The 20,595-nt window shown below is 43.0% G+C and overlaps 1 protein-coding gene across 1 annotated transcript in view; it reads right to left on the bottom strand.

Annotated features, from left to right (window-relative positions):
- Dnah9 (dynein axonemal heavy chain 9) overlaps positions 1–20,595 on the bottom strand; it is a 336,148-nt gene that overhangs the window by 21,862 nt on the left and 293,691 nt on the right. The window contains exons 61-63 of the mRNA XM_041664051.1: positions 15,468–15,616; positions 5,766–5,893; positions 1,064–1,291 (exon numbers count right to left, since the gene is read on the bottom strand). Coding sequence (XP_041519985.1) covers positions 1,064–1,291; positions 5,766–5,893; positions 15,468–15,616 — 505 coding nt within the window. The remainder of the gene's footprint in view (positions 1–1,063; positions 1,292–5,765; positions 5,894–15,467; positions 15,617–20,595) is intronic.

The following is a 20,595-nucleotide window of genomic DNA, read 5'->3' as shown; positions in this document are numbered from 1 at the left end:
CAAAGATCCGCCTGCCTCTGCCTCCCAAGTGCTGGGATTAAAGGCGTGCGCCACCACCGCCCGGCTAGATTTTTTTAAATTAACCTTTTTGGTTAGCAAACAAAATTATAGGTCTTATTATGATACTTTCATATGCATGTATAATTGTATTTTCCCATACTCTGTCACTGCCCTCTCTTGTGTCTCTTTTCCCTCTTCAGAGACCCTGCCCTTCCCTCTGCTTTCACACACCGCCCCACACACACACTGCAGATGACAGACATGTGCTACTGTGTCTTCTCCTATCCTCTCTTGTTCTCCCCTTCTTTCCTTTTCGTCATTGTTCATCCTACAGTACAGTTTTTCTTCGACTTTTATGTCATTTTTTTTTCTTGCCTAGGTTTTAAATAACACCTCTGCAGCATGAGTCTCAGATTCCCAGTAATGAGAATTGTGGTAATGTTCCCGAGCCCTCTGCCTTGGTATTCTGAGTCTCTCTAGAGGACAGTGCTCTCAAGCCTGACTCTGTGTGAGTCTCATTTTCTGGAGTGGGAACCTGGGGTTTGTATTGCAATTGACTCCCCCAGGTGCTGCTCCTGATCCAGGGACCACATTTTATGAATATAACTTTTGGATACAGTCCAAGCCCAGCTTCCCACTATCCAACACCTAGATTATTTGATCCCTTAAGATTGAGGATGGATGGAACTAGCCAGAGATAATAAATAGCTGAATGGAGCATCATTCTCCTGCTTGAAGATGGGATTCTGTTTTATATCAATTAGAAGCATAGCAACTAGCCCCTTTTTACTTTGAAATATTAGTTAACATGAAATTTCCCCCTCTTATATAAGAAAGGCCCTAACCCCAGCACCCTGAGCTACATCTAGAAACTGAGAACTGGGATATACTTAGTGGGCACTGGGTACCAGTCAGTGCCAGAGGGTGCACATTTGCCCACATCTGTCAATGCTGATCGGCAGTCCCTGGCATACACTTTTTGGCATACACTTTTTTTCCCACTGTGTTTGGATTGGCCCCTTGTGGGGTGGGGTACTCTTTACCCTTCCCTCCCCGACAGTACCTGAGTGAAGTTATCCAGGGCTTTGTGCAAGTTGGCATGCATGCCCGTAGGGGGTTCATTGGTGATCTTAATAGAGTTTTCCAGAATGCCCTGGGGAATGATGTGGCCCTCAGGGGAGGGTGCAGGCTCAGCACTGATGAAGACTCTGAAGTCTGGGTGACTTTCCTCGCTGAGCTCCTCTAGCTTCTTCTCTAGGGTACCGAGCCACTTGGCCACCAGGTGGATGTTCTGTTGGGAAGGAAAGATCCTGCAGTAGACATATACTTACATCTATTAGCAGTATACAGTCATCAGGTGGGTAGCTAGAGGGACCACCTCACCTTTTATTAGCTTCGTTTTTTTTGTAATTTTTAAATTTTAGTCAAGATATAACCACACCATTTTCCCCTTCCCTTCCCTTTTTCCAATCCCTCTCGTACCATCTCCAAGACTCCCTCTCAAATTCACGACCTCTTTTTCTTGATTATTGTTGTTACACACACATATACATTTATACAAACGTATACATATAAATACAAGCTGCCGACTCTGTATAGTGTTGCTTGTGTGTACATGATTTCAAGTCCGGCCACTCAGTACTGGGGACTTGTCCCTGGAGAACACTATTTCTCTCTCTCACCAGTGATTAGTTACCTATCGTTCTTTGTCTAGGGGGTATTAGCATGACTATGGGGGGTGTCATTGTTTGTGTTTAACTTGAAGAAATTTTTTTTTTAAAAAATGCAATAAAATGGGCACAATGTAAAAGTTATCACCTTGGCTACTTTTGAGTGCAGTTATTTGTGTTGGGTGGTTCTAGGGCTTCAACACCAGTCTCACGCATGCCAGGCAAGTTCTTTATCATTTAGCTGTGCCCTAGACCTGTAACATACATTCTAAACATTCAGTGGAATTATATTCACCCTGACTGTGGTGTAACGCAAAGCCCTCAGTGACAGACATATCTAAAATCACAGCACAGAAAGATACCAGCAATGGTGACCTCCTGCATCGTCCAGTTGAACGCTGTGTCCTTTGATAATCATAAATCTTCTAGTATTGTGTTCTCAGACTTGACTGCATAGGGATCCCCTGGAGGACGGCTTCAAGCACTGATTGCTGGCCCTTCCGTACAGCTTCTGATTCAATAGCTACAGGGAAGCCCAGCCATTTGTATTTCCAATAAGCTCTCTGATGCTACCACACTCTGGGTACAGGGACTGTATCTGAGTCTAAAACCCAATTATGTTTTCATTCTCCACCGCCTGCTGCCTGGATTATTTGAGCCCCAGAGAGAACGAAAAGGGATGAACGTTGCTGCAGTACCTGGGAGCTGGGAAGAAACAGAATCTGAGGCCCCACTCAGACTTACTGAATCATCGCATATTAATGGGACCCTCCAGCAAGGTGTATGCATGTTCAAGTTTGAAAGGCACCGATTCAAGCTCTCTCTACCTGCCTTCCTCTTCACCAAACCATTCGCCTAATTGCCACCCAAATTATCTCCCTAAAACACAGGGGGACACTGCTTTCAAAGGCCCACGAGGGTCTCTACGCTCATCCTAGGCTTCTCTGTCCAGCTTTTGAGCCTGTCTTTTGCTCCCAAATCTCTTTCCTGTCTTTTATCGAGATCAGCACTTAGTTCTTCACATTCCTTTGGGATATGCGTCTTCCCTTTAGTAAGCAGGTCCCTTGGCATCATTGCAGTGTCTCATTATGATGAACAGATAAAGGCTCCTCAATCGATATTTGAGCAAGCAGCCTTGCAGAGTCTTAAATACATAGATCAGCACTGAGCACAGTCCGAGGACCACAGTAATTTGGCCTCTGAATGCTGCTTTCTTTTCTATAGAAAGAGAAGTAATGATCGTGTTTGCCACACTTATTTCGGAGTGCCTGCAGAGCCCCATAGGCAAGGAATTTGAAAGGCTCTTTATACTGGAAACGGCTCTGTGAAGGTCTGTAGCAGAGTGAAATGAAAATTTGTTAAGGAGTCCATTTAGAATCACGTGAGTGAAGCAGAGTTCAGTGGGCTTTCTGGAGAGCCAAGGTTGCTGTTAGGGTGGCAATGCCAGCAAACTAGCAGTGAGTGATCCTGCAGGTACCTCAGAACTTCAAGTCCCCACAGAGTAGGGCAGGGCTGGGAGGAAGACCCGTTTCCTATGGAGGGAACTCTGGGGAGTATTCAAAGATCCCCGGGACTTCCAGAACTGGGGAAACTCAACCCACAGCTATTATAGCCAGGAAGAGTGGAGACCTCCTGAGTCTTGGCTGGTCCCAAGGTCCTAGGAAGCCAGGCAGGGAGCCTAGGGAGAAGATCACTTGCTGTTCTTGGGTTGGGAGTTCAGGCAGTTTTTCCCAGTATGACATGGTATAAGACAGTCATTGGAAACGGGTTGGAACGAGAGTTCAGAGCCACAAGTTCTCAGAAGCACTTGACCATCGATACCAAACTCTTCCCCAAAAGGGTATTGTTACGCAGTTTTCCAGTTTTGAAAGAGGAATGACTGCAATGGTTTTTCCGCTTGCAGGAACTTTTTGGGAGGGTGGGGCATTGAAACAAGGTTCTCACTACACAGCCTGTGCTCGCCAGGAACCTCATAGATAGCCCAGATTGGCCTCAAACTCAAGATCCTCCTGCTCCTCCACCTGACTGCTGCGGTTGCATGCACATGTCACTATGCTTGGTAACACTGGGTAAATAGTAAAACCAAAATACCTAGGAGTCTTGGGAAGATAAGTGTTTTGAGGGGTCCTTTTCTTCCACCCTACTCTGTAGTTCAGACATGTCATGTTTGGTCAAGACGCCCAGTGTTTCACTCAAGAGGAAAAGGAGAGGGCTGGAGAGATGGCTCAGAGGTTAAGAGCATTGCCTGCTCTACCAAAGATCCTGAGTTCAGTTCTCAGCAACCACATGGTGGCTCACAACCATCTGTAATGGGGTCTGGTGCTCTCTTCTGGCCTGCAGGCATACACACAGACAGAATATTGTATACATAATAAATAAATATATATATATATATATATATATATTTTTTTTAAGAAAAAAGAGGAAAAGGAGAGCCTTCAGATCACTCGGTCTCATCCAGAGAAACAAGTTTCTATGGAGATGCCCATCCCCCGGGATTCAGGGTGGAGTAGTGAGCTCAGACTCTGAGAGTGTCCAGACACTGCGACGACTGTGGGGGTACTGGTAGTCAGTGGATGTTAAGGAGGGAAACTCAGCTCCGTGCCCAGGCAGAACTACAGTTTCAGAAACAGACTCTGACTTCCATGGCAGCTGGCTGGGTTTCTTTAGTTACAGTTGGCCAGGAGCAGGGCAGGCAGATGAGTCTGCAAACAAGGGGGTTGTATCTCCGGGCCCCTGGAGGAAGCAGAGACTCCAGCTGCTGGCAGGGTTTCTCTTGGGATTCCCACTGTTCCCGAAAAAGGAGTTTCAGGGAACGGCAGCTCTCTCAGCAGCCGGGTGCCCCATAAATAAAAGGATGATTAAGGAGAAAGCAGCAGCAAGATGTGGGGAGTAATCAGGAAACTGATGAAGCTCTTGGTAATGAAGTCAGGATGGGTGGGTGACTGGATTCTACCGCTATCCTTCCTTTAGTTTCCTCATTAATTCTGCCGCCCAACAAGTCTGCAAAATGCATGTTATATATTTTAATCATATTTACCCTCCCTGCTACTCTCTTGCTATTGTCTCATACCTAATAGGCTTTCTAAAAAATGATTTATTTTGCATACATACGTGTGTGTGTGTGTGTGTGTGTGAGAGAGAGAGAGAGAGAGAGAGAGAGAGAGAATGTATGTATATATGTAAAGAGAGAAAGAGACACAGAGAGAGAGAGTATGTATATATGTAAACAGGTGACTACCGAGTCCAGAAGACGTGGCTGTCACAGGCACCTGCCATAGGTGCTAGAATGGACCCCTGGTCCTCTGAAAAGCAAGCACTCTTAACCATGCGATCCTCTTTCTCCTCCCCCATAGGCTTCTGCTGAGCAGCTTAAGGCAGTGATCTTGAGGGCCAAGGTAAATAAGAAACAGCATTTTCTCTAAGGAAATCTGGTGAAGAATATGTCATAACGAATCAGTCAACATGCCAATGTTTGCCCTGATAGGACTGACTGAAGAGGGCTCACGGAGAGAAGAATAATGCGCTGTTTGTTCTGATTCAGCCACAGCTTCTAAATGAGCTGCATGGGGGACAGGTTTCCTGAAAATGATGGCTTTTTCCTCTCACCCTTGTTCCCGTGGAAGCACAGCATTGGTTTTTCACGTTTTCAGATACCAGTGTGAGCTCCCAATGAAGGAGCTGGCTTTTAGTCTTCAGGTAAACTTAGAACTTATCACACAATGAATAAAGAACACAGAGGAAAACGACATTCACAGGAGGAGATTGGCCTCTTAAAAGTATCCACCTGCTATGGCCTTAATCAAGTGCCAATTTCTCGAGCATGTATCAGAGTGGAATCTACTTCCTTCTGTAGTGGAACTCGGAACTGTTTGGGACATGGTCGAGTAGGTGTGGGGAAGAGTCCTTGGAGGAGGCCTTGGGAAGAGGCGTGAGACCGCAGAGTCAGAGCAGGGCTGGAAGTCAAGGGGAAAATGACATGGAGGAACAGATGGGTAAGGGGGTCAGAGGGCACAGGAAGCCCAGAGTCTAAGGGCTGCAGCCTAAACAGACACAAAGACAACAGTGATCCAGATCCGGGCAGAGGGGTTGTACCTGCAGAATGACCCAGTGACCTTTCTTGGCTGCCAGCTCCAGGGCAGCCTCGGCAACCACCTCTTGTCCTTGGCCCAGAGACACGTTGTGGAAGTTCCGATTGTTGAACGTATATCCGAGTTTTCTTCCTAAAAAACCATGGAAGTGTTAGTGTCGTTTATTGAGTCTAAGCATCCATGCTGCTATTTCTAAGAAGTTCCTCCAGTTGTCATCCTCAAGCCTAGGTTAGGTATGCCTAGACCCGGATGTTGTGGGATATTTTGTGTTCTGACAAATAAAGCTTGGCTGGAGATCAGAGGGCGGAGCTAGCCACTAGTTAACCATAGAAGCTGGGCAGTGGTGGCTCACACCTTTAATCCCAGCACTCAGCAGGTGGAGACAGGAAGAATAAGGTAGGGTGTAGACAGGATCTAGCTTTTTTTTGGATGCAGGAAGGAGACAGGTAGGAAGCAACTGGCGGCTGCTCCTGGTACTCTTCCAGGTTTTACCCTGATATCTGGCTCCTGGCTTTTTATTGATAAGATTAATTAGATTAACACGTCACCCAGACCCAAGCCTCATATTTTCCTTCGCTTCATAGGAGGCTAACTATTTCAGATGTGCAATCTCAGATAAAAGGATACATCTGTCCACTTTTCCAGATCACCCCACCCCTGCTTCATCTGCTAACCCTCAGGAACGGTTTGGGGTTGTTGATGTTCTCTTACGCAGTCCCTACGTGAAGAGTGGGCATGAGTCCACAAAGTGCTGAGATAGAAAAGGTAAAGGGTAGGCGTGTATCTGTGTTCCCTTCTAATTTCTTTTGTCTTATGAATAGATCTAGTCTTCTTTGGGACTTTGCAGGGAGGCGTGGGCAGAATTTAGTCAGCACCGAATTCCCCTCTACCAACCTCCTCCTTCACTATTCGCAATACATAGGAGGCATTGTGTCATCCTTGTATATACAAAAGGAGAGCGAAGAAAGAGAAAACAAGGACAGGGATTGGTGTGAATGTTATATTGTGCTATTAGTGTAGGAAACAAGATACAATAATAATAATAATAATAAACCATCATAGCCACACCACAGAAGACCAATGCCACGGAGTTGCTCTTCAAGCCCAAAGAAAACTGAACCTAAAAAATGACCTTAATATAGGGGACCAGTTCTGTTTACACATTAACTGTTAGCACAATCCAATAAAGCTTGAGAAAGGTATATGTCATTCTTTACATAAAAGGACCATAAAACTGTGTAATATCACAAAGGAATCATTGAACAATTTTCCTGGGAAGGTAAAATGGATGGGGATAAGTTAAAAAAGAAAAGGAATACAAAGCTGTACAAAAATATTTTACTTCCAGAAGAGCTAAAATTATAGATATAATTTGATACTCATGCAAGAAAGCTTTGAGGAGAAAACAGTTTATATTGGGTAGCCCTTTTAAACACTAAAAAGCATGTAGACTTTCCTTCAACTGGATACAAGTAGGATGATGACTTTTTATATTGAGAAATAGTCACCATAGATTTGACCGAGATGAACCCAAGCAATACCTTTATTAAACACTATAAATCCTCGCTGGCAAGCATTTGATGTCAGCTTTAAGACTGGGGAGATAAACACCTAATTCCAGAGCAAACACCAGGCTAAAAGGTGTGGGGATTATTAGATGGCACCCGTGATGTTTGTTCGCTCACAAAGGAGCCTATTTATTTCCTTTATTCGCTGGAGAAGGATACGGGGAGAGAGGTGCTTAATAAAGATTAGTCGGAAAACGACAGACTGGAAGGGTCGTGGTGAGACAAAGCCTGGCACTGCAGAGCCAGCTTGGGCCAATGTGCATCAATCCGGGCTGACAAAAAAGAAAGGGATCTTGTAAGTGGTAGGAAGGGGGACAATTGACAGGGCTCTTTTTACCCCACACTCAGCCGACTATATTAGACATGAGCCTTGTGGTGTGCGAGGTGAGTTTCTGGAGTCTCTTCCTTCACCGCTGTGAGGCCCATAGGTACCATGTAGGTTATTAGAAAGTGCTCTGAGGTATTGATGTTCCTATGAGGTTCACATTCACAGTGCTTGTGAGATGACTTCCACGCCCACCTTACTGTGCGTGACCCACTTTCCAATTTCTGACCTGTCTGCCTCTCTAGATGGCTATGCCACCTCCAAGTACTGTAGAGCCCATTTATCTTCTGCAGCGCTCCATCTCCCTACTGATGCTGTGAGGATCCCAGAGCTCCAGGAGGCCACTCTCAAGGGCCATATACCTACAGTGTTCTGAGACAGGGGAACAGTTTTCTAGAATTCTCTTGCTACTTGCTAGAAAAAGCCCCCTCTTCTGATGCATGTGCCTTTTGGTGACTATCTTTTGTGTTCTGTGCTTCCTACCAGATTTCTGGTGAGACGAACTTTTATGAAGGGCTTAACTTGATTTCTGTTTCATCATTGTCATTAATGCCGATGAGTTGGCTAACAACTGCCTTCCCTATTTTCTTCAACCGTAGAGAACTGACCTGGGCACCAGTGCTGCTACCCTTGCTTGGGATGCACTCAGGATGTTACCAGCATTGAGAATGGTTGCATGGCTAAGCTGTTATTCTTACAGTCTCAAGACTATCACAGCTGACTCCCACCTATTACTCTTCTTCAATCAAACTTTCCAGGTTAATGGTTCCTCCATTTCTCCCCTTATCTTCACCTTTACCATTTTGGCTTAGTTTAATATGTACCCAATATTGCTGAACTTGAACCATGATCTCATAAAATCTTCAACTCCACTGTTTCCTTCTATGCCTTCATTTTGGAACTTTTAGACACCTTAACTCTATTTGAACCCAAAAGTTAGTAAAAGAGAAAATTAACGGATGCCTATGGTGAACTGGTGCTGCCACAAGCTCGAGGCCTTCTGCTTCAACATTATTGGGAAAAGCTTTTTATGTATGTCATCCCCCATCTCTGCTTTTTTTTTATATTTTTTTATATTTATTTATTATGTATACAATATTCTGTCTGTGTGTATGCCTGCTGGCCAGAAGAGGGCACCAGACCTCATTACAGATGGTTGTGAGTCACCATGTGGTTGCTGGGAATTGAACTCAGGACCTTTAGAAGAGCAGGCAATGCTCTTAACCTCTGAGCCATCTCTCCAGCCCCCCATCTCTGTTTTTAAACCTTCCCTCTGTTGCCAGCAAGTTGCTTCCTCTCTCCTCTCTATCTCGTATGCTCTCCTCTGGCAGGAGCCCCTTTGATTGGTTGCCACTGTATCTTTTCCTGTTTACACCCCCCTCCCCCCTTAATAGAAGGGGCATCCTCTTTCTCCTCATCAATCTGTTCTCTAAATACGGTCTGTTCTTATCTTTGACTTTTCTCTTTACCCTCCTGCTCCCTGGCACATGAAGGCATGAGTTCTCTCATCACCAAAAAACAATACAAGTCTTCACAGCGCCCTCTGGAGGCCAGTCTTGGCTCATCTAACCCACATTTCACTGCCTCTCAAAGGAAACACCGAAGAGAGACCTAAGTAGCATATTGATAATCTGGTTGCAAAGATGCTGGATGAAACCTGTGCCTCTGAACTTACCTAGTGGCAGCCTACCCTAATCTTTGTGAGCTTGCCATTTTGGAAGAGCAACCAGTGCACCTAACCACTGAGCTACCTTTCCAGTCCCCAGCTTGCCATTCTGAACACACAAGAGGATGCAGAAGAAGCCAAAGGTGAGCTGGACAGCTGCTTTCTGATCACAAAATAGAAGCAGCTGAGCTCATCTTCTCAAAGTCACGTACTTGGACAAAGGAGCAAGGGGACCAAGCAAGACCATGCTACAGACGTGTGAGAGGCCAGAGAAGAGGCCTGTGTGTGGACAAAGACGTAGCTGGCTTTGAAAGATGTGACGGGATGAGAGGGAAGGAGCGCGCTGCGCCGCCTTGGAGAACAGAAGCTGAGTCTCTGTCATTATCGCGCTGTACACGCTGCTCCGCTTTTAACTTTTCAAAGTCTTTTCACATCAGAGATTTCATTTTTATCCCCGCGGTCACCCGAGGGGCTAGGGAGGCAATGTTGGGTGATAGAAAACAAGAGGAAAGGAGAAAATAACGTGTGAAGACAGCTACGAGACAAGAGAGAGGACGGGTGAAATTAAAGTGCTGTTAAGGGAGTGATCAGAGCGCGCTAGGAGAGATGTAACAGGGGTGGGAGTGTTCACGCTCAGAGGCCAGGAAGTACGGAGCCAGCTCTCTCTTCCGGGTCCTTGTCCCCATCCTATTTGTCCTCTTATTTCTCCTCCTCCTGCTTCTCCCTCCTTCCTTTCCTCTCCTGTTCCAGTGTTCAGGGTGGGGCATCCTGGAGGAGTCCCAATGGCAAAAAGTACCAGAAAAGTATAGACTCCCTGCCGAGGCTCAGAGGCAAGCTTCGGCTGCTGAGTGGACTCATAGATCTGCTGGTATGAGGGGACACACATTTCAGCAGAGAATTAGAGGAAGACAAGGAGACCAATCCCCAACCTGACTTTCGGGGTTTTAAACGCCCAGTGCTAGCAACTGCCATAGCAAGACAAAGGAGAAAAGCCACGAAAGAGTTAAGAGTATAAGGCAGCTGCCTAGGATGCAAGGGGATACTAATACTTTAAGGGTCTAAGCAGAGGAATATGATAAATTATCCGACACACAGACTGTGAAACCAAGCAAGGAGACAGTACTTAATATGCCAGTACTAAGGGTGATTGGGGAAACTGCTTGGGTCAGCTGTGTGGATTCAAAACAAGAACTAGGGCTCATCGGACAAACTGATTAGATTCAAGAAATGGGAAATATGTAAGGCCCAGAATCTATGTCTAAATGGGAAGATTAGAAAATAAATCAAACCATCAAGAAATCAGGGAGGGCTGTAAGAAAAGAAAGGGGCCCAGGTGCCTAAGTGATCTCCTGTTGATGAACAGCAATATGCTTCCAGACGCATGCATTAAGATGAAGCCATGAGCAAGGCTGAGGCAGTGCAGCCAGAGACAGATAAACAATGTAGATTGGGGAGGGGCCAATCTGCCTGAGATGACGGGACCGCTTCAGATAACATGATGGAATAGTTGGAGGTCAATTGGCGAAGAACAAAATTGCCCATCAACAGAGTATATGAAAGCTTTCAAAGGGAGAACGGTGAATGAAAATGAGGAAACTAAATTTATTCACCTGGAACCAACAAAGCCCCTGTGGATAGAAGGAAGGCCGAGTTCTGTAAACGTATGGAAGCCAGGAACATAACAGTTATGATAAAGGTCTTACGATATTCATTCATTAAATCATTTAACAAATATTTACTGAATGAATTCTCTGCACTAGTCACATTGTGAGACTCAGGTAAGATGAGGGCCAAGATGACATGGTTTCTGACCTCATGGAGCTTAGTGACAAGCAGGCAAGCAGACATAACATCCAACAATGAAAGAATGATTAAATTAGAATTGTATTAAGCGGTGTGACACAAATATTCAGGATGCTGCGAGACTACAAAATGAAAAAGCAAGTGGTCATGCAAGGATGAGGTCAGGACAAGCTGATCTTTGCAGGATGAGTGCGGTGGTTTGAAAGAAAATGGCCCCCAATGGGAGTAGCGCCATTAAAATGTATGGCATTGTTGGAGTAGGCATGGTCTTGTTGGAGAAATTGTGTCACTGTGGAGGTGGGCTTTGAGGTCTCATATACATTCAAGCCATACCCAGTGAGATAGTCAACTTCCTGTTTCCGTCTGATCAAGCCACTCCATAAAACATTTTCATTTATAAGAGTTGCCATGGTCCTTTGTGGAAGCCTAGGCAGTTTGGATGCTCACCTAACTAGACCTGGAAGGAGGTGGTTGGTCCTTGGACTTCCCACAGGGCAGGGAACCCTGATTGCTCTTAGGGCTGATGAGGGAGGGGGACTTGACTGGAGAAGGGGGAGGGAAATGGGAGGCGGTGGTGGGGAGGAGGCAGAAATCTTATAAATAAATAAATAAATAAAACTTAAATAAATGTTTACATAAGAAAAAAGAAGTAGAATAAGTGACTAAGTCACAAAATGAGCATGTCATGCAGAATATGAGCAATTAAGCTACTAATTATTGACTATCTCAGAAATTACACAGGTAGAATAAGAAAAATACATGTTTTAATTATATTGTTGAGCAAATATAATTGTTTTGAAAAGATTAAAAAAAAAAAGAGTTGCCATGGTCATGGTGTCTCTTCATAGCAACAGAAACCCTAATGAAGATAGACGTCACTACTAGGAGTGAGGTATTGCTGTGATAGGCCAGACCATGTTTCCAACTTGTGAAAAGGAATTAAAGAAAAACTTAGAACCAGGTGTTGGTGTACCCCGAGGCTGGCAGATCTCTGAGTTTGAGGTCAGCATGGTCTACAGAGCAAGTTGAAAGACAGCCAAGCTTAGGCAGTGATGGTAACCATGATATAATTGAACAAAAGGGCCATGTTCTAGCTCCAGCAAGCAGCAGAACTTGGCAGCTTCAGCCATGTGGTTTGGCTTTAGAGTCAAGGAGCGATTAAGGAAAGCTGATGAGGCCGGGCATGTTCCTGAATGGAGGCCCAGAGAGCCATTGTGTGAAGCTGTAAAATTGAAGCCTGGATTGCCTTGGAGACCCCAAGATGATAGAGATGCCAGAGTTATAGGGTACCTACTGAGGAAAGCTGCTAACAGGGAGTGGAATCACCCCAAGAGAAAGAAGTGTGTTGAGTCAACAAAGCTGAAAGGAGTTGGAGATCTGAAGAGCACTTTGACATCAGACATGGAGATACAGAGTTTGGAGTTTGCCTAGCTGGTTTTGGTCTTGCTTTGGTCCAGTATTTCTTCACTATGCTTCCTTCCTTATGTTTTGGATTGGCAATATATATCCTGTGCCTTTAGATGTTAGAAGTATGTGATCTGCTTTTTAATTTTGATTTTTTTTTTACAAAAGATTACAGTTAAGAAATTGAATCTCAGAAGAGACTTTGAACTTTAGAGTTTTTAAAATAAGTTTGGGACTGTTATAGAACATGGGGACTTTTGAAGTTGGACTGGATGTACATTTGCATTATGATATGGCTACAAGCCTTTGGGGGCCAGGGAGTGGAATGTGGTGATTTGAAAGAAAATTGCCCCCAAAGACAGTGGCACTATTTGGAGTGTGGCCTTGTTGGAGTAGGTATGGTCTTGTTGGAGGAAGTGTGTCACTGTGGGGGCAGGCTTTGAGGTCTCATGTATGCTCAAGCCATACCCAATGGGACAGCCCCATGCCTGCCTGCATACTGCCATGCTCCCAGCTGCCATGCACTCTGCCATGATGATGATGGACTGAGCTTCTGAAGTGTCAGCTGCCTACCCGATTAAATGCTTTTCCTTTGTAAGAGTTGCCGTAGTCATGGTGTCTCCTCACAGCAATAGAAACCACCACTAAGACAATGAGTAAATACTACACTGTTGAGAATATTTCAGATGAAAGGAGTCTTTGGCTGAAATGCTTACAATAGCCTTGTTTAGCCGAGGAGCTAAACGAGGGAGTCTGGAGGCAGGTGAGGTCCAAGACTGGACAAAAAGGCCAGACTATACGGCTACTGTGATCAGATGAAGGATGCTTGACTTAACCTTTAGGATGATGGGAGTCCTTGAGGACGCTTTAAGCAGAGTGATATTAAAGGATTTGAGATTTAGCAAGGGGACTCTGTCCACAGAGTAGCAAAGGTTTATCAGGGGAGGAGGGCAGAAATGAGTCAGGAGGTAATCTTCATAAATCAGGTGAGAGATTATGGCCATTCTGCAGAATCCAAAGAGAAATCGAGACAATTTGATAGGACTAGGAAAGGGCCATTTAAGATAACTGATTTCTTCTTGGTAACTATTGCTGGCATTTACCAAAACAGAGTGAAGCCAAAGAAAGGTGTGACTCTCCCTTGAACAGACATGCTGAGAGCTGAGCCGATGAGCGAAAAAGACCCACAGGTAGATACAGCTCATGAAAGAACAGAACACAGAATGGATGATTCCAAAGTTCCCAGCGAATAAAAATGGGTCGCCAACCAAGAAACACGACCTATGCTCACTCACAAACAAAGTAGGCTTCTAGAACACAGCAGATCCGTGTAGCCAAAGTTCTAAGGAGAAATCATTTTGTAGCCAGGAAAAAAAAAACTATCCATCAAATCTGGGGTCAAACAAGGGTTCAGAAATGTTATTTCTTAGGGATTCTTTTCTGATGTGTGCCAGTAAAATGAAAATGGAAAATAGGAAATAAGTGAAATTAAAATATATATAATTAAGGTGGAATGTCAAGAAAATAACCCCAGGGATATCAGCTTCCTAGAAAGCTAAAATAGAATTCATTCATATTGTAAGAGGATGCTAATAACTCTAGTAAGAATGCCTTCTAGAGTTGAAAAGAGAATGCCTTTCAACACAGAGAATGAGTATGAAGCTAGTGATAATTATAAATGATATTTATTTCTTTTCTCAAGGGAATTTGCAACTCTAGGAAAAACTGGAAGCACTCAAAGAAAATCTTCATTTACATATGAAACAAAGTGGAATTTCACATGAGTTTAAGTGTCTGCAAAAAAAAAAATTCTTCTGAGGATATTTAGAGATCATGACATTGAACCAAAAACCAGAGGCTATGGGCGTGTTGGATAGTTTTTATGTCTACTTGACACAGGATTGACTCATTTTGGAAGATGGAACCCCAATTGAGAAAATGCCCTCAGATTGGTCTATGGAGAAGTCTGTGGTGCATACTCTTGATTGATGATGGATGTAAGTGGGCATCCCAGAGGGGGTGGTGTCACCACTGCCGGTGGTCTGGATGGTACAGGAAAGCAGACTGAGAACTTCATATTGTTAAGGTAGCCACATGTCCCCAGTTGACTTACATGGTAATTGCAAAAATCCCTATTAAAGTCTGAATGGACTTTTCTTTAATTTTTACAGAACTTGACAAAATAATTTTAAAAGTTTTATGGAGATACAAGAGACTCCAAGGAGCTGAAATAATCTTAAAGAAAGCTGTTGGAGGACTCATTTTATGATTTAAGATTTTACCATAAAGCTCCAATCGACATGCAGAAACACATAGATCAACAGAATATAATTAATAGTTCCCAAACAAGCTCTTACACTTATGATCAATATAATTTTAAAAATAAGACATTAATTGTTATTTTTAGTTATGTGTATGTATCTTTGTGGGTGTATACTGAGTGTGGTGCCCGTGAAGGCCAGAATAGGGCATCACATTCTCTGGATCTAGGGGTCCAGGTGTTTGGGAGTCACCTGATGTAGGTGCTGGGAACTGAACTCAGGACCTCTGCAAAAGCAGCAAGCACTCTTAACTGCTGACCTATTTTTCCTGCCCCAAATGAACTTAACTTTGACAGGGGTTGCCAGACAATTCGATCGTTCTAGCAGTTGATTCTGAGACAAGGTATCTACACACTAAATGACAAAATCAGATGCCCTATTCATACTATATACAGCATGAGTCACAGGTCTACACAGAATGGCTACAAAGAAATCCAATCTTCTCTCTGCTTCATAATGCTGTGGCTTTGCTTTAGCAGTAACCCTGACTTCTGTCTGGCCTGCAAAGGTCGGGTTTTACACAGTGAACCTTGAATGTAGAAAAGAGAAAGCAATAGACCCAGTGAATGAAAGGGCACAGACTACTGCCAATCTTGGCTCTAAAGCAAGCTTTCCTCACCTTGGTTTTCCACATCTTTCAGTGGGTCCACCCCTGGAGACAGGATGAAAAACATTGGAGTGGCTGGTCCCGACTCTTCAAATGAGGCTACAAAATTGAGTGCTCTTCCCATGACGTATTTGCTTCCTAACTTCTCCTCAACAAAGTCTCTGCAGGAGATAAGCATGCATATCAGTCCAAAAATCATAGCATTTGAGAAGCCGAGGCTTCTAGAAATGAAAAGGCATATTCACACTCATGAGGTTGATTGTTAAAGATTTAGGACTGGCTTCAAGTTCACAACTTGTCAACACATACTGTCTGTACTACTAGTTCCAATCCATGCACTTAGATCTCGGCTCCTGACTGCTTTCCAACCAGACCATTGCTGCCTCCCTCTGTAGACCTGGTATCTTCTCACAGCATCTCACCTTTCTGGAGACTGCTAGGACCAATGCCTTTGAATGACTATGGGCAGCTAAATCTGACCTATTCCATATCTCTGTGATGTGCCAACATGCCCAAGATTTAAGGTCCCACAGGACTCTTGGATATTCTATTTGTCACTGGTTTTTCTTGCACTCCTGCCCACAGTGCTCTTCCCCAAAGTGTTCCATTTTGTGTGAAGCAAATCCTTCCAGCCTACTAGATGTCTAGACGAATTCCTGACGTTTGCCGACCCTTCTGCTATTCTCCAAGACATAGCTCCTCCTGTATCCTTCTCAGCTGGGCTTATTCTCTTACACTAGGTGGATCTCAGGGTGGGCAGTGGTCACATAGTATTCATGGTCTAATAGTTATCTTCAAGTCCACACTTTTCCTCTTGTGTGGCTTCACTGAGACTCATTTCTCCTGGCTGTTTCCACTCGCCATGCACAGCAGTGCCACCTATCATCCCATTTGGTACTTTCCACATTCATTCAACACTTGGGCTCTTGGCTCATGAATGTTCCTCCAGCCTGAGCGAGATCAACATGTGTGGTCAGACCTCAGATCACTTGATTTTCATTCCTTACTTGCTCCTTTGCACAGGTTATGGCTGCCCTTCAATCTTTGTCAGTACCTGGGAATATTTTTGTAAGTCTGAAACAGCTCATTCTCAGACCCAAATCTTGAATCTTTATAGTCATTGGTACTATATCTTTATCTCAACAAGCCTTTGCCTGATCGAGTGCCATGAAAAGTGTAGGAATTTCAATTTCTGGGCTCCTCTGATTATTTCCCATCATCCCATTCTTCTTCCCATTTCTTTCCTATTTAGTGTCTTATTATTCCTATCTTATAATTCCTATCCTTAAAAAGTAATGTTCTGAGGTATAATAAACACCCTACATGACTCACCCCATATGTGTATTACCCAATGATTTTTTTTTTAAAAATAGAGGACTGAGCCAGTGACCTAGGCCAGAGTAGGCCTGAGACAGTGAACTCCATAGGAGCAGAGCAAACCCTGGGAGTGCCAAGTGACCTCCAGGAATACGGAGTGACCAACAGGGTGACTGGAACCACCACACTGACTGCACCACGAGTAGCAACCATCTGAGCCTTGGTTCCACTGGCACCTGGAAGATTGATTTCCAGAGTCAGACAGCCCCAAATATACCAATCAGATGAAAAGATGGGTAGATAAAGTAAGAATACATGCCACACCACAAAGAGCAACATGACACCAGTAAAAACTAGTGACCCTACAACAGCAAGACTTGAACAACCAAATATAGATGAGGCAAAAGCAAATGACCTAAAAATAACTTTAGGAGGATGTTTGAGGCCCTTAAAGAGGAAATGAAAAATCCCCTCAAAATGGAGGAAAAGACAAACAAAAAATTGGAAGACATCAGCAAATCTCTTAAAGAAAACCAAGAAAAAGCAATCAAGAATATGAAAAAAACTATTTAAGACTTGAAAACTGAACTAGAGACAATAAAGAAAACACAAGCTGAGGGAAGTATATAAACAGAAATCATTATAAAATGACCAGGAACCACAAATGCAAGCATATGTTGTAATACGAGTGATGGGGCTGCGTCCCCAGCACCCTGGCCGCCTGGCTAGCTTATGCTCCGAAATAACAACACACAAACTGTATTTCTATCTAGCCTCTTCTAGGCTAATTCTCGCACCTGGACTAGCCCATTTCTAATCATCTGTGTAGCCCACGAGGTGGCTTACCAGGGAGATTCTAGCCTATGTCCATCCTGGATCAGAGCTTCATCGCGTGTGCCTCAGAGAGCAGAGCTATCCCCGCGTCTGCACAGGAGAGGGGAGCATGGTGTCTCTGCTCCAGAGAGCAGAGCTGTCGAGTCTGAGCTCACTTCCTCTTCCTCCCAGCATTCTGTTCTGTTTACTCCTCCCACCTATGTTTTAACCTATGAGGCCAAGCAGTTTCTTTATTACTTAACCAATGACCTTCCTCCATCAAGCATAAACAGTAGAATACAAAAGATAGAAGAGAGAATCTCAAGTGCTAAAGATACAATAGAGGAAATAGGCTCATCAGTCAAAGAAAACATTAAATCTAAAACAAGCTTAACACAAAATATCCAGGAAATATGGGACACCATAAAACACCAAACCTAAGAATAATATGTGTAGAAGAAGGAGAAGAAGTTCAACTCAAAAGCACAGAAAATATGTTTAACAAAATCATAGAAGAAAACTTTCCCAACCTAAAGAAAGATATGCTTATGGAGATAACAGAAACTTACAGAACATCAAAACTGGGTCAAAAAAAAAAGTCCCCTAGCCACATAAATACCAAAACACTAAACATTCAGAATAAAGTATGAATATTAAGAGCTGTAAAGGAAAAAGGCCATGTAACATATAAAGACAGACCTATCAGAATTACACTTGACTTCTCAATGGAGACAATGAAAACCAGAAGGTCTGGTCAAGCCTTATGCAAACATTAAGAGACCACAGTTGCCAGCCCAGATTACTGTACCCAGCAAAACTTTCAATCACCATAGAAGGACAAAGCAAGATATTCCATGACAAAACCAGATTTAACCAATACCTAGCCACAAACCTAGCCCTATATAAAGCACTAGAAGGAAAACTCCAACCCAAGGAAGTTGGCTACATCAACAAAAACACAGACAATTGATGATCTCACAGAAGCAAATCCCAAAGAAGGGAAAAAAACACACAAAATAACATTGCCAACAACAAAAACTAAATTAACAGGAGATAGCAATCACTGGTCATTAATATCCCTTAATACAAATGGACTGAACTCACTATAAAAAGACACAGGCTAACAAATAGGATACGAAAAATCTATCCTTCTGCTTCATACAAGAAATTCACCTCAACCTCAAAGACAGACATCGCCTCAGGGTAAAGGGTTGGAAATAAATTTTCCAATTAAATGGATTTAAAAAACAAGCTGGTGTAGCTATCCTAATATCTAACAAAATAGACTTCAAACTAAAATCAATTAAAAGAGACAAAGAAGGACATTTCATATTAGTCACAGGAAAAATACTCCAAGAGGAAATCTCAATTCTGAACATCTATGCCATGAACACAAGGGCACCTTCATATGTAAAAGAAACATTTACTTCTAAAGCTTAAAACATACATTAAACCCCACACACTAATAATGGAAGACTTCAACACTCCCCTCTCACCACTGGACAGGTAAGTCAGACAAAAAATGAACAGAGAAATAAGAGAACTATCAGATGATATAATTCAAATGGACTTAACAGACATCTATAGAATATTCCATCCAAACAGAAAAGATATACCTTCTTCTCAGTACCTCATGGAACCTTCTCAAAAACTGACCACATTCTCAGTAACGAAACAAACCTCAACAGATACAAAAAAGAAATTGGAATAACCCCATGTATCTTATCAGATCACTATGGCTTAAAACTAGAATTCAACATCAACACTAATTCCAGAAAGCCCACAAACACATGGAAATTAAACAATGCTCACCTGAATCATCAATGGGTCAAGGAAGAAATAAAGAAATTAAAGACTTCCTAAAATTCAATGAAAATGACCACACAACATACCCAAATTTATGGGAAACAATGAAAGCAGTTTTAAGAGGAAAGTTCATAGCACTAAATGCCTACATAAAGAAGCTGGAAAAAAAATCCCACACTAGTGAATTAACAAAACATTTGAAAACTTTAGAACAAAAAGAAGCAAACTCACCCAGGAGAACTAGACAGCAGGAAATAATCAAATTGAGAGCTGAAATCAACAAAATAGAAACAATGAAAACAATACAAAGAATCAATGAGACAAAGAGTTGGTTTTTCAAGAAAATCAACAGAATAGACAAACCTTTATCCAAACTAACCAAAAGGTAGAGAGAGAGAATATCCAAATTAACAAAATCAGAAATGAAAAGGGGGGCATAACAAGAGACACAGAGGAAATCCAGAGAATCACCAGGTCATATTTCAAAAACCTATACTCCACAAAATTGGAACACTTAAAGGAAATGGACAACTTTCTGGATAAATATCACTCCCAAAATTAAATCAAGGCCAGACCAGATAAGCAAATTAAATAGACCTATAACTGCTAAAGAGATAGAAACAGTCATCAAAAGTCTCCCAACCAATAAAAGCCCAAAACCAGATGGCTTTAGCTCAGAATTCAAAAGATTTTCAAAGAAGAACTAATACCAATACTCCTCAAATTGTTCCACACAATATAAATGAAAGGAACATTGCCAAACTCTTTTTATGAGGCTACAATTACCCTGATACTCAAACCACATAAAAACATTACTAAGAAAGAGAATTACAGACCAGTCTCACTCATGAACATTTTGGCTTAATCTAGGATTCCCCGTCTCTGAGCTCATTTACTGGTGTTATATAGCAGGGGCTGTCACAACCATCCAGCATGTGCGTGGGTTCTGAGGTTCCAGAGTCTGGTCTTCATACTTGCATGGTGTGCTTCCCCACTTCTCCAGCCACAGACCTCTTTTCAAGCTTCCTCCATTCTCTTCAGATATTCAATTTGCCATTCCCTTACACACTGATTTAACTGATTGAGAAGATAGAAGTCAAATATCCTTATTAATTCTCTGCCACTCATTTATCCATCTAAAGTTATAACCACCTCACTCTATGCTTCTGTGATGCTAAAAGTAGAATCTCCATATGCTTTCTGG

The sequence above is a fragment of the Microtus oregoni genome, unplaced genomic scaffold, assembly GCF_018167655.1.
Source record: "Microtus oregoni isolate MIOR12 unplaced genomic scaffold, Mior012 000015F_ref0000493, whole genome shotgun sequence".
Taxonomy (NCBI): domain Eukaryota; kingdom Metazoa; phylum Chordata; class Mammalia; order Rodentia; family Cricetidae; genus Microtus; species Microtus oregoni.
Note: the sequence above shows the minus strand (reverse complement) of the source record. Positions and strands in the feature narration are given on the sequence as shown.